Source organism: Thalassophryne amazonica, chromosome 15 (assembly GCF_902500255.1).
Source record: "Thalassophryne amazonica chromosome 15, fThaAma1.1, whole genome shotgun sequence".
Taxonomy (NCBI): domain Eukaryota; kingdom Metazoa; phylum Chordata; class Actinopteri; order Batrachoidiformes; family Batrachoididae; genus Thalassophryne; species Thalassophryne amazonica.
Window position 1 is genome coordinate 31557849 of NC_047117.1, and position 14534 is coordinate 31572382.

General features: G+C 38.9%; 2 protein-coding genes across 4 annotated transcripts in view; one reads left to right on the plus strand and one right to left on the minus strand.

Moving 5' to 3' along the window:
* Window positions 1-6382, minus strand: part of aptx (aprataxin) — a 41168-nt gene extending 34786 nt beyond the window's left edge. Inside the window, exons 1-2 of one of the 2 annotated variants that reach the window (XM_034188145.1) lie at window positions 6147-6381; window positions 5520-5566 (exon numbers count right to left, since the gene is read on the minus strand). In XM_034188145.1, coding sequence (XP_034044036.1) covers window positions 5520-5566; window positions 6147-6276 — 177 coding nt within the window. In that variant the 5' untranslated portion in view covers window positions 6277-6381. Of the gene's footprint in view, window positions 1-5519; window positions 5567-6146 lie in introns of both variants that reach the window. The other variant, XM_034188146.1, reaches the window with a different exon arrangement.
* A 309-nt stretch (window positions 6383-6691) lies between these two features.
* The window catches only part of dnaja1 (DnaJ heat shock protein family (Hsp40) member A1), a 49144-nt gene continuing 41301 nt past the window's right edge, over window positions 6692-14534 (plus strand). Inside the window, exon 1 of one of the 2 annotated variants that reach the window (XM_034188141.1) lies at window positions 6692-6860. The gene's annotated coding sequence lies outside the window, so the exon portion shown is untranslated. The remainder of the gene's footprint in view (window positions 6861-14534) is intronic. The other variant, XM_034188142.1, reaches the window with a different exon arrangement.

Consider the following 14534-nt stretch of genomic DNA (forward strand, 5'->3'; position numbering starts at 1 on the left):
AATCAGAAAGGTCTTGTCTCAGAGTGATGCTGAAAAACTAATTCATGCATTTATTTCCTCTAGGTTGGACTATTGTAATTCATTATTATCAGGTTGTCCTAAAAGTTCCCTAAAAAGCCTTCAGTTAATTCAAAATGCTGCAGCTAGAGTACTGACGGGGACTAGAAGGAGAGAGCATATCTCACCCATATTGGCCTCTCTTCATTGGCTTCCTGTTAATTCTAGAATAGAATTTAAAATTCTTCTTCTTACTTATAAGGTTTTGAATAATCAGGTCCCATCTTATCTTAGGGACCTCGTAGTACCATATCACCCCAATAGAGCGCTTCGCTCTCAGACTGCAGGCTTACCTGTAGTTCCTAGGGTTTGTAAGAGTAGAATGGGAGGCAGAGCCTTCAGCTTTCAGGCTCCTCTCCTGTGGAACCAGCTCCCAATTCAGATCAGGGAGACAGACACCCTCTCTACTTTTAAGATTAGGCTTAAAACTTTCCTTTTTGCTAAAGCTTATAGTTAGGGCTGGATCAGGTGACCCTGAACCATCCCTTAGTTATGCTGCTATAGACGTAGACTGCTGGGGGGTTCCCATGATGCACTGTTTCTTTCTCTTTTTGCTCTGTATGCACCACTCTGCATTTAATCATTAGTGATCGATCTCTGCTCCCCTCCACAGCATGTCTTTTTCCTGGTTCTCTCCCTCAGCCCCAACCAGTCCCAGCAGAAGACTGCCCCTCCCTGAGCCTGGTTCTGCTGGAGGTTTCTTCCTGTTAAAAGGGAGTTTTTCCTTCCCACTGTAGCCAAGTGCTTGCTCACAGGGGGTCGTTTTGACCGTTGGGGTTTTACATAATTATTGTATGGCCTTGCCTTACAATATAAAGCGCCTTGGGGCAACTGTTTGTTGTGATTTGGCGCTATATATATATAAAAAAAATGATTGAAAATTGATTACCCCATCCCTGTAGAGACGGTGCCTGCTCCCAGACCACCAATAACCAGCAAAAATCTATTTAAGCATAAAAATTCAAAAAGAAAAAATAATATAGCACCTTCAACTGCACCACAGACTAAAACAGTTAAATGTGGTCTATTAAACATTAGGTCTCTCTCTTCTAAGTCCCTGTTAGTAAATGATATAATAATTGATCAACATATTGATTTATTCTGCCTTATAGAAACCTGGTTACAGCAGGATGAATATGTTAGTTTAAATGAGTCAACACCCCCGAGTCACACTAACTGCCAGAACGCTCGTAGCACGGGCCGAGGCGGAGGATTAGCAGCAATCTTCCATTCCATTTTATTAATTAATCCAAAACCCAGACAGAGCTTTAATTCATTTGAAAGCTTGACTCTTAGTCTTGTCCATCCAAATTGGAAGTCCCAAAAAACAATTTTATTTATTATCTATCGTCCATCTGGTCGTTACTGTGAGTTTCTCTGTGAATTTTCAGACCTTTTGTCTGACTTACTGCTTAGCTCAGATAAGATAATTATAGTGGGCCATTTTAACATCCACACAGATGCTGAGAATGACAGCCTCAACACTGCATTTAATCTATTATTAGACTCAACTGGCTTTGCTCAAAATGTAAATGAGTCCACCCACCACTTTAATCATATCTTAGATCTTGTTCAGACTTATGGTATGGAACTTGAAGACTTAACAGTATTCCCTGAAAACTCCCTTCTGTCTGATCATTTCTTAATAACATTTACATTTACTCTGATGGACTACCCAGCAGTGGGGAATAAGTTTCATTACACTAGAAGTCTTTCAGAAAGCGCTGTAACTAGGTTTAAGGATATGATTCCTTCTTTATGTTCTCTAATGCCATATACCAACACAGTGCAGAGTAGCTACCTAAACTCTGTGAGTGAGATAGAGTATCTCGTCAATAGTTTTACATCCTCATTGAAGACAACTTTGGATGCTGTAACTCCTCTGAAAAAGAGAGCCTTAAATCAGAGGTGCCTGACTCCGTGGTATAACTCACAAACTCGCAGCTTAAAGCAGATAACCCGTAAGTTGGAGAGGAAATGGCGTCTCACTAATTTAGAAGATCTTCACTTAGCCTGGAAAGAGTCTGTTGCTCTATAAAAAAAGCCCTCCGTAAAGCTAGGACATCTTACTACTCATCACTAATTGAAGAAAATAAGAACAACCCCAGGTTTCTTTTCAGCACTGTAGCCAGGCTGACAAAGAGTCAGAGCTCTATTGAGCCGAGTATTCCTTTTAACTAGTAATGACTTCATGACTTTCTTTGCTAATAAAATTCTAACTATTAGAGAAAAAAATACTCATAACCATCTCAAAGACATATTGTTATCTTTGGCTGCTTTCAGTGATGCCGGTATTTGGTTAGACTCTTTCTCTCCAATTGTTCTGTCTGAGTTATTTTCATTAGTTACTTCCTCCAAACCATCAACATGTCTATTAGACCCCATTCCTACCAGGCTGCTCAAGGAAGCCCTACCATTAATTAATGCTTCGATCTTAAATATACTCAACCAAAATATAAACGCAACACTTTTGGTTTTGCTCCCATTTTGTATGAGATGAACTCAAAGATTTAAAACTTTTTCCACATACACAATATCACCATTTCCCTCAAATATTGTTCACAAACCAGTCGAAATCTGTGATAGTGAGCACTTGTCCTTTGCTGAGATAATCCATCCCACCTCACAGGTGTGCCATACCAAGATGCTGATTAGACACTATGATTAGTGCACAGGTGTGCCTTAGACTGCCCACAATAAAAGGCCACTCTGAAAGGTGCAGTTTTGTTTTATTGGGGGGGATACCAGTCAGTATCTGGTGTGACCACCATTTGCCTCATGCAGTGCAACACATCTCCTTCGCATCATCCGTGAAGAGAACACCTCTCCAACGTGCCAAACGCCAGCGAATGTGAGCATTTGCCCACTCAAGTCGGTTACGACGACGAACTGGAGTCAGGTCGAGACCCCGATGAGGACGACGAGCATGCAGATGAGCTTCCCTGAGATGGTTTCTGACAGTTTGTGCAGAAATTCTTTGGTTATGCAAACCGATTGTTTCAGCAGCTGTCCGAGTGGCTGGTCTCAGATGATCTTGGAGGTGAACATGCTGGATGTGGAGGTCCTGGGCTGGTGTGGTTACATGTGGTCTGCGGTTGTGAGGCTGGCTGGATGTACTGCCAAATTCTCTGAAACGCCTTTGGAGACGGCTTATGGTAGAGAAATGAACATTCAATACACGAGCAACAGCTCTGGTTGACATTCCTGCTGTCAGCATGCCAACTGCACACTCCCTCAAATCTTGCGACATCTGTGGCATTGTGCTGTGTGATAAAACTGCACCTTTCAGAGTGGCCTTTTATTGTGGGCAGTCTAAGGCACACCTGTGCACCAATCATGGTGTCTAATCAGCAGTTTGATATGGCACACCTGTGTGGTGGGATGGATTATCTCAGCAAAGGAGAAGTGCTCACTATCACAGATTTAGACTGGTTTGTGAACAATATTTGAGGGAAATGGTGATATTGGGTATGTGGAAAAAGTTTTAGATCTTTGAGTTCATCTCATACACAATGGGAGCAAAACCAAAAGTGTTGCGTTTATATTTTTGTTGAGTGTATGATCAATCTATCTTTATTAGTTGGCTATGTACCACAAGCTTTTAAGGTGGCAGTAATTAAACCATTACTTAAAAAGCCATCACTTGACCCAGCTATCTTAGCTAATTATAGGCCAATCTCCAACCTTCCTTTTCTCTCAAAAATTCTTGAAAGGGTAGTTGTAAAACAGCTAACTGATCATCTGCAGAGGAATGGTCTATTTGAAGAATTTCAGTCAGGTTTTAGAATCCATCATAGTACAGAAACAGCATTAGTGAAGGTTACAAATGATCTTCTTATGGCCTCAGACAGTGGACTCATCTCTGTGCTTGTTCTGTTAGACCTCAGTGCTGCTTTTGATACTGTTTAACATAAAATTTTATTACAGAAATTAGTGCATGCCATAGGTATTAAAGGCACTGTGCTGCAGTGGTTTGAATCATATTTATCTAATAGATTACAATTTGTTCATGTAAATGGGGAATCTTCTTCACAGACTAAGGTTAATTATGGAGTTCCACAAGGTTCTGTGCTAGGACCAATTTTATTCACTTTATACATGTTTCCCTTAGGCAGTATTATTAGACAGCATTGCTTAAATTTTCATTGTTACGCAGATGATACCCAGCTTTATCTATCCATGAAGCCAGAGGACACACACCAATTAGCTAAACTGCAGGATTGTCTTACAGACATAAAGACATGGATGACCTCTAATTTCCTGCTTTTAAACTCAGATAAAACTGAAGTTATTGTACTTGGCCCCACAAATCTTAGAAACATGGTGTCTAACCAGATCCTTACTCTGGATGGCATTACCCTGACCTCTAGTAATACTGTGAGAAATCTTGGAGTCATTTTTGATCAGGATATGTCATTCAATGCGCATATTAAACAAATATGTAGGACTGCTTTTTTGCATTTGCGCAATATCTCTAAAATTAGAAAGGTCTTGTCTCAGAGTGATGCTGAAAAACTAATTCATGCATTTATTTCCGCTAGGCTGGACTATTGTAATTCATTATTATCAGGTTGTCCTAAAAGTTCCCTGAAAAACCTTCAGTTAATTCAAAATGCTGCAGCTAGAGTACTGACAGGGACTAGAAGGAGAGAGCATATCTCACCCATATTGGCCTCTCTTCATTGGCTTCCTGTTAATTCTAGAATAGAATTTAAAATTCTTCTTCTTACTTATAAGGTTTTGAATAATCAGGTCCCATCTTATCTTAGGGACCTCATAGTACCATATCACCCCAATAGAGCGCTTCGCTCTCAGACTGCAGGCTTACTTGTAGTTCCTAGGGTTTGTAAGAGTAGAATGGGAGGCAGAGCCTTCAGCTTTCAGGCTCCTCTCCTCTGGAACCAGCTCCCAATTCAGATCAGGGAGACAGACACCCTCTCTACTTTTAAGATTAGGCTTAAAACCGTCATTTTTGCTAAAGCCTATAGTTAGGGCTGGATCAGGTGACCCTGAACCATCCCTTAGTTATGCTGCTATAGACTTAGACTGCTGGGGGGTTCCCATGATGCACTGAGTGTTTCTTTCTCTTTTTGCTCTGTATGCACCACTCTGCATTTAATCATTAGTGATTGATCTCTGCTCTCTTCCACAGCATGTCTTTTTCCTGGTTCTCTCCCTCAGCCCCAACCAGTCCCAGCAGAAGACTGCCCCTCCCTGAGCCTGGTTCTGCTGGAGGTTTCTTCCTGTTAAAAGGGAGTTTTTCCTTCCCACTGTCGCCAAGTGCTTGCTCACAGGGGGTCGTTTTGACCATTGGGGTTTTTACGTAATTATTGTATGGCCTTGCCTTACAATATAAAGCACCTTGGGGCAGCTGTTTGTTGTGATTTGGCGCTATATAAATAAAATTGATTTGATTTAAATTCACACACTGACAAAAACACCTTTATTCATTTGATTCTTACCTGTTTAACTTTGACATAACCTTTGTTGCATTCTGCTTTCAACTGAACTATTTGAGAAGAGATAAAATGTGCATAGGTTAAAGTTTGTCTTTGAGTTAAAAAAGCAGTGATACCTTACAACGGTTCCTATTATTGTAATAAGTTGACTGTTGCATTCAATTAAATGCTTAACATCAGAAAAGTGAAGAATGCAAACCAAAAACAAATAAGAATCCCCAACATAGTGTAAAGCTATTTAAAAAAAGAAAGAGTATTTAAAAATACAAAACAAGCAGATAGCCGTGTGACAGCCACGCGACTATACTAAAATACGAAATGGAGCCTAATAATCACGAAATATGGGGGTAAAATGCAACGAAATGGAGCAGACTGACCCACTGGCTGAAGTTTCATCTCTTGAACGCTAGATGGCGTACCTGCCCCAACTACATGTACTGAGCGCATCTCACAAAAAAAACAAAACAAACAAAAGCTAAACAATTAAATAAAAGTAATTATTTGGAGTCAGTCTGGTTCACTCTGCTCCATTTCGTTACATTTTACCCCATTTCGCTCCATTTCATATTTTAGTATGCCCCAGTGCCTCGCAGCAGCAGCAGCGCACACACGGTTTATACGAGTTGTTACCTTGCTGCCGAGAGCATTTTTTGTCTTTAATAGTCGTTTCTGGACCTCGGCCCAGGACAACTGGCTGTAGGTGAGGCAGGTGGATCGGTTTATGACTACGTTCTTCACTAACAAGCCAGCAAACTGGCATTTTTTCATATTGTCTCAGAGAAACACAAACACGCTTCTTTCTTTTCTCGCGACGTTCCTCTTCTTCTTGTGAAGTGTATTGGTGGTTTGGCAACCATTGAAAGGTGTATTATCGCCACCTACTGGCCTGGATTGGGTGCTTTGGTCGCAATAAAATTACGTCACATGGTGTGTGAAATCGATGTGCGTGTGGCGATTCTGAAACTTTGAACCAGTAACAAAAACAAGAAAAAAAACCCCAACTTTGAATCAGTTACATTTGGAATGCAACCAGTGTTATATCGTTCAAAACAATCGTATCTAAATTTTCTCGATTCATTTGCAAAGCACACTGTTGCTAAAACCAAAATGAATATTATATTTGAATAATAAACTGAATGAATAAAAAAACATAGCTGCAATGACTGTTCATCATGTGACTGATGCTTCGAAACACGGTTACAAACCCTGTGTTGAACCGTGAACTTTTGAATCTGTTCAGTACGGATCAAGCTTCATCCGCAGCGTGTTGGAAGCTTCTCGAAGAAACGTTGTGAACACAAGTGGATTCTGTGAGTCTCTGTGGATTCTGGTATTATAATATAGGTTGGTATTTATTGCACACACGTTGTATATACCATTGTTATATTTCAGTCATTTGATTGTGAGAAAAGCAGCTTGTTTAGGTGCTGTTAGCTGGGTTAGCTTCGCCCAGGCTAAGTAGCGGCGACCTAACATTTTTGTTAGTGACATGAATCGTTTGGTAACTTGTGACCAAATGGGAATAAACTAAGCGTTTTCCCCCTTTTCGGTAGTACAATGTTTGCTTTGTATAAACATTCGCGCTAAGGTGCTTGATCGCTATAAATCGTCGTGTTTTTTTTATTATTTTATTTTATTCTGTCGATTAAACAATTACAATTTTCTCCACATACTAGTCCAACTCCCAAAGGTTGAAAGCAGTGGTTAATCGTACGTAGCCGCTCCTATCGGCCAGTCTAACCCAGGTCACAGTTACCAGGCTGCGTACCTTCACTTTTGTTTTCTACACGAAATTCAGTTTCGAAGTGGTTTCTGATGACTGTCGTACATGCATTTTATTCTTGAAGTACCAGTAGGGTTTCCACCTTTCACAAATGAAAATAAAGGATGCCCACCACGGCTCCCCAGGGCCACTACTACCACCCAAGGAGTGATATATTTAATTTTGAAAAAAGCATTTAGTCATACTTAAAGCTTTAAGTGCTTTATTAACACGAAACTGTTAATGATAAACTGTGTAGTCACTGAAGTGTGTAATAATAAACATAAATATTAAAGAAAACAGACCAGTAATTTTAATCTTTAATTTAAAGTGAGGACATTTTTACTTTGAGGAAATAAAAAAAACGAAGTGTATATTTTGCCGGATATGGCAAACACGCACCTAGCAATATTTGACCAGATCTCCTCACTGATTGGCTAGTTCGAATGACTTATTGTAGAGGGTATTTCAACACAGCGGTGTCCTTGGCATTGAGTGTTGGTGCTAATTTTTCATCTTGAAATACCATTTTGGGTGCCATAAAGTTGTTTGAATTTGAACAGAAAATCACCTACTGGTGGAGGGATTCTCGGACGCTAAAAGCAGCTCAAAAACGTGGTATAGCCGTGCCTGAAATTTATTTCCATCGTGCTCTAAATTATTTCCACCGCCGTGCCTAAAATTATGTCCACTGTTGCTTTTCGCCATGCGGTGGAAATAATTTCGGGCACGGTTTTGCAGTATTGGTAGTTTTCTGTGTAGGGCGGGAAAGATAAACAAAACCTGTAAATTCAAGACTGAATTTCTCTGTCAGTGTCATGTCCTCAAAACCTTCGATCAGTCCACCCCTGAAAATAGTGAATGGTAAAATATGCCAATTTTCAATAATGAAAATCACCAATATCGAGCTACTATCATGAATGTGAAATAAGGAGATCTTAAACGCTGATCCCCTTTAAGTTCCCGCCCGACCGCGGCTGTTCTGTTCCGTCGTGAATAAATTTAGACGGCCAGCAAAACAGCGCGACCCGCCATTTTGCCTGTGCCGCGTACGATGAAATATCGTCCAGTTCAGCTTTGCCGGGGGCGCGCCATGTTGAAATAAACTCCACGATGATGTCATTTGAACTAGCCAATCAGCGAGGAGATCCGGTCAAATATCGCTAGGTGCGTGTTTGCCATATCTGGCAAAATATAAACTGCCAATAAAAAATAAAAATACTTGTTTGCCTTGTACCCATTGCCACTAAGCTTCCCACTGGTGTCTATACATTTGCAAACGTTTTTGCTTCTTTGGATGTGATGGAGTTTCGGGTATGTAGACATGCCAGGCAACCAGACAACCCGTGACAGGACCAGAAAGGTGGGCATATGGAATTGCAGACATGAAAGTCTGTGGTCTATCCGCTTTACCTCGCATCGCGTCCTGTAGCATGGACCTGACGCGAGGTACAGAGATGACATTGGCAGCCCTTAATATCCCCTGTGTGTTACTTTGTTCATTATTCAGTTTTGATGTGTGTGTGTGTGTGTGTGTGTGTGTGTGTGTGTGTGTGTGTTTGTTTGTGTGTGTGGGAGGGACATTTACGAAAATACAGGAGAATTTATGTCCCGTATTGATTCCATATGGGACGCAACAATTAATTGTCAAATAAAGGACAATTCTATATTTTAAGGGACAGGTGGCAACCCAAAGTACCAGTAGACAGAAAAAACAAAACAAAAACAAAAAACTGATGTGATTGGGATTCCAAGAGTTCTTAGTGAATTCTCCCCACCGCTAACTCGCCCCAGGTGAGGTCAGCCTGCTCCAAGTCACCTTATTCTAGTAACACAATATTTCAATTTTGATATGTTCATGTAATAACTTATTTATACACACCAGTGGCATAATACACTGTTCTTACTCAAGTTTTGTTAGTGAGATGATGTTTTAAGGTGGGAGAATGTAAAAATCAGATTTTTGACTCTGCTTTCAGCATAATTGTTGTACAAAAACATCATCTTGGTAGATGTACCAGAATCTATCAAATTGTTCACAGTGTATCTTCTAACCATTGTGATGAGTAATAATTAACCATTCCCTTCAGTTTTTACTGTTTAATAGATTCAAAAATGACTAGATATATTTTGAGGTAAAATTAAAGTACTGTGCTGAATACTGCACAGGTACATACATTGGTTATGATTTTTATCATTTATATTAAAGCCGTTGGCATTTGAAAGTGCTGCATTCTGGTGATAGCTAGTATTTCTCACACACACACACACTCACACTTTATTTAAAATTCAATTGGTCTGGTGGTGGAATTTGGCATTAATATGCGGTCTTGATCTGGTAATGGTCTTTTTTAATTTAATTTTTTTAATATTTCATTAGTTTTAAATTACTTACAAGTGGCAAAAGACTTTTTATTGACAATAGTTATCATTTCTTTAAGTATATTATTTATTGAAAGCAGAAAGGATATAATTTAGTGATGCACCGATGCTGATACCAGTATCAGGTATCGGCCCGATCCCGTATGTATGTACTTGTACTGATAAAACTGACCCGATACTAGACACCTGATACCTCTTTGCAGTAGTGTGATGTCAACCTCTCATTTGTGTTTGTATTGTGTGTCGATCGCAGCAGCCCGTGTGAGGTGGAGGTCGCGGTTCGACGGAACTGCTCACTTTGCTCACGAAGCGTTTGATGCTGCGAGCTTTTCACCTGTTTCCTGCAGCGCAGCTCCGACTCCAAGTTGAAAATAGTTGTCGTCTCTCAATGCGCGCTGATGGCAGCACACCTGCGCTGACCTTTACTGAGAAATTTTTATGTTTTTTTTTTCTTTTTCTTTAAAACTGTGTGCTGCTCCGTGTGGGTCCTCGCTAAAAACAGTGGATCGCCACGCATTAATAACGCTTGTTTTTTTTTTCTACCGAAATGAGCCTAAAGTCTCTTTCTGAGGATGACATGATGTACAAAAATGCTGAAAAACCTAAAAAAAAAAAAAAAAAAAAAAATCCCTCCCTCTCAATCTGGTCGTGCTTTTTCCATAAATATACGTTGTCAATTCTTCCTGTTCAGACAGCCATCCAGGGGTGAATCCAGGTGGAAAAGGGGGAGGGGGCGTGCTTCCCCCTCCACACCCCAAGATTAAAGGTCCACTATTGAAGACAGTTTTTCATACTACTACTACTACTATAATAATAATAATAAATTTAACAGTTAAAATGTTGAGAAAGAATTTAAATGTCAGAAAAATGTTAGAATTTAATAGTTACATGTATATTCAATGTAGATTATAAATTGTAAGTTTTACTGTTACACTGCTGTCAACATTTAAATATGAGGTCAAGAACAATGTGTTTTTTATTTTTTATAAAACAAGTATTTATGTTCATTTTCATAATTATTGTATGGCCTTGCCTTACAATATAAAGCGCCTTGGGGCAACTGTTTGTTGTGATTTGGCGCTATATAAAAAAAAAGTTGATTGATTGATTGAAGTCAAGAAAGGGTGACTATAAAATGAGTATTGGCAAAACGTTATCATTTTCATGTTGAGGTGGGGGGGGGCGTTGTCAGCAGCTGCTTAAAGTAACTAGTAATCTAATTTAGTTACTTTAAAAAAGTAATCGGTAAAGTAAGTTACTTTTTCAAAGTAACTGTAGCAACACTGGTCGTCACAGACATAAGTAAAGTTAGTGATGGACAATATCAGTTCTGTTCCTGGAGTTGTATATTTTGTACTGCTGACATCCACAGGTTACATTTCAGTGAGATGTCTGGCAGTGTCATGTTTGTTAAGAAACACACGGGTAATGTTAAAGCACAGTTTGCTGGAGTGAAAAAGTGAAGTTACATGATTTAAGTGAAATGTTTGTTAAAAAAAACAAAGCTAATGATATTGGTAGCAGTTGTAGTCAAAAAGTAAGGAGCAACTGATGAATAAAACATTTTCAAAGTCATCATAAAACTGAAATGGTATCATTGAGTATTTGTATCAACAAGTACCAAAATGTATGTATTCGTACTTGTACTTGGTCTGGGAAAAAGTGGTATTGGTGCATCCCTAGTATAATTATTGATGTGTTTTATAAGACACACTTAGAATTTGATAAATGTAGAATGAAAACAATGAAAGCAGAATTAAAGTCAGTTAATGAAGATGGTCAGTCCATTTGTGGAAACTTGTTACAGACAATACATACAAGGTAGAAAATCAATTTTAATGAAATTAAGACTTGAGACATATTTTGTTCAAGTATAAGAGTCAAATACCACCATTTTAAACCAAGAAAAACTCACCAAGGTGCTCTCAGAATGCACCAAATTGCACAATTTTTTTCAAAATTTCCAGGGGAGCATGCGCCTGGATCCCCCAAGGGGACTTTGCGCCTTCGGCACTCGGCCATCCACTCACAGAAAATGTTCAGTCAAAAAATTATCAGTTGCTTGCACCAATGATGCTGTAGTCCTCTGCTCACATCTCTGCTGGTCTAAGTTTCATTCTAAAAGTAATCAGTTTTTAAAGTGTTTACTCATGAATTCAGGGTTTTCCAACCAAGTTGTTAGAACCACTTAACATTTAATGAGAGACTTCGGTACTGATTTGCACCAGCGCACCCACCTAGTGGGGTCCAGGGACATGCCTCCCCTCCCCTTTAAATTTTATTAAAGTTGAAGTGAAGTGGTGCAATATGATGCATTATTTGGACCATTTTTTGTGACTGTGCATGATCAATTATTATCAGTATTTTTCAGATAACATGAACATGACCAACACAACTCCCAACTTACCTTTCCAGTCACTGTTGTCATCATCATCATCACCCTTCATCATATTGCATCATCATCATCCAGTGTCGCCATCATTAAAAATAACCATAACCATGAAAAGTACAAAAAGGAGAAAAAGAGCAAACATGATTTGAGTTTATAACTTGAAAAAATGATTTGTTACCATGAGAACATGTGATTGCACAAAGCCTTCTGGCCATAGCTCTGGAGTTTCATCCAGCTCAGCTGCACGTGCTTGATTCAGTGGGCTCAGACAAAATTAGTCTTTGTTTCAAAGTCATCATGGTTCAAACTGACTAACTTTATTCTTAAATATTACAGCAAAAGGTCCACTTTTGAAGGAATTTAAAAAACATTTTTGCACATAATAATAATAATATAAAATTATTTTCTACAAAGTTGTAGACTCTGATGACTATTATTAAAAGGGTCATAGTGTGATAATTTGCTGGGTTTGATTATAGGAGTAACAAGATGGCACTGGTGTGTTTGTCAAACTGTCTGCTTTACTTATTCCCAGTAATTTTAGTGTTTTGTTTTTTTTTTTTCTTTGGCTGGCAATATTTCCCTTTAGCTGATTTATAATGTCAAACGTGAGACTTTAAAGTCTCGCGTGATAATCTCTTGCACAGCTTTTGTGGAAACGCTGCACTCCACAGCCATTTTTCAAAGGCTGTGTTATTCACCAAGTTTCTACAGAAAGCAAGGAATTTGACTTCATTTTGAGCTGCACTCTGTACGGCACATATAAGGGTGATTCTTTAACTACGGGCACTATTGGCCTTGTAAATGTAATTTCCACCACACCATTGCGTTACAATATAAAGCGCCTTGGGGCAACTGTTTGTTGTGATTTGGCGCTATATACATGTGCTCTGATGTCACTGTTTATCTCCATAGAAACTACCCAAACAATCTTTCATACAAACTGTTTAAAGGGACATTACAGTGTTGTGGTGGAAATTACGGCAATAGTGTGGGACAACTACATTTTGTTTAAAAAAATCACAACAGTTGTATGACATTGAATACCCCAATTATGTTTTGATTATTTTACTGATATTTTATTCAGAGATATTTTAAAACATTAGAAAAAACGTTTCTTTACCATTCATTTTTATCATTGAAGATCAAAAGTCTGGGTGTGGGACAAGCACAAAATGGCAATATTTGCATATAATGATGCTGAAAAAAGGTGAAAAAGTCATCATAGACTACTAGAACAAATTTCTTAACACACTTTCATTGTAAAGATAACCATAAAAGTGTGAAATTTCCCCTTATTTCTGTTTTTCATACAATATGATCAAAGGACATAATAAGTGCCCGTAGTCTAAGAATCACCCATAAATGTACAATAAACACTGAATAGATCACAGTAATAAAAAGTGCAAATGAAATGTGCAATAAGAGAAAAAGAATGTCCTGTCCACAGACTGAAGATTTCACAGACCGCATGGGCTTATGGTTTGGCAAAGCTCCAAAACCCTTAATAATGTGAAAAAATAAATAATTACCCGGGAACACCCTGAACTTAAAAATCTTCATGATGGCACAGCAACATTGTACCATTGCTTAGGGAGAGCCCTGCCACTATGGATATTTTTTTAAAACACGAAAGTACTTTTTATCCGATTACTTGGTTAACTGATAGAATTCTTGACTCCAAAAATATTCGATAGCTGCATCCCTGGTTACAGCCTTCTTCCAAAATGGATTGAACTAATTTTTCCACAAAATTCTACACAAAATACCCCATAATCACAATGTGGAAAAGGGTTTTATTTTTTCGATTTTTGCAAATTTATACACACACAAAAAACAAAAAAACGAAGAACTCACATGTACATAAGTATTCGCAGCCTTTGTCATGAAGCTCATAATTGAACTCAGGTGCTTCCTGTTTCCACTGATCATCCTTGAGATGTTTCTACAGCTTAATTGGAGTCCACCTGGGGTAAATTCAGTTGATTGGACATGATTTGGAAAGACACACACCTGTCTACATATAAGGTCCAACAGTTGACAGTGCATGTCAGAGCACAAACCAAGCATGAAGTTAAAGGAACTGTCTGTAGATCTCCAAGACAGGATTGTCTCGAGGCACAAATTTAGGGAAGGGTAGAGAAACATTTCTACTGCTTCGATGGTCCAAATGAGCACAGTGGCCTCCATCATCTGTAAATGGAAGAAGTTCAGATCCACCATGATTCTTCCTAGGGGTGGCTGTCCATCTAAACTGAGCAATCAGGGAGAAAGGCCTTAGTCAGGGAGGTGACCAATAACCTGATGGAAAGAGGAATAGACAAAACTGCCCAAAGATAGGTGCACCAAGCTTGTGGCATCATATTCAAAAAGACTTGAGGCTGTAATTGCTGCCAAAGGTGCATCAACAAAGTATTGAACAAAGGGTGTGAATACTGATGTACATGTAATTTCTTAGTTTTTGTTTATTTTTAATAAATTT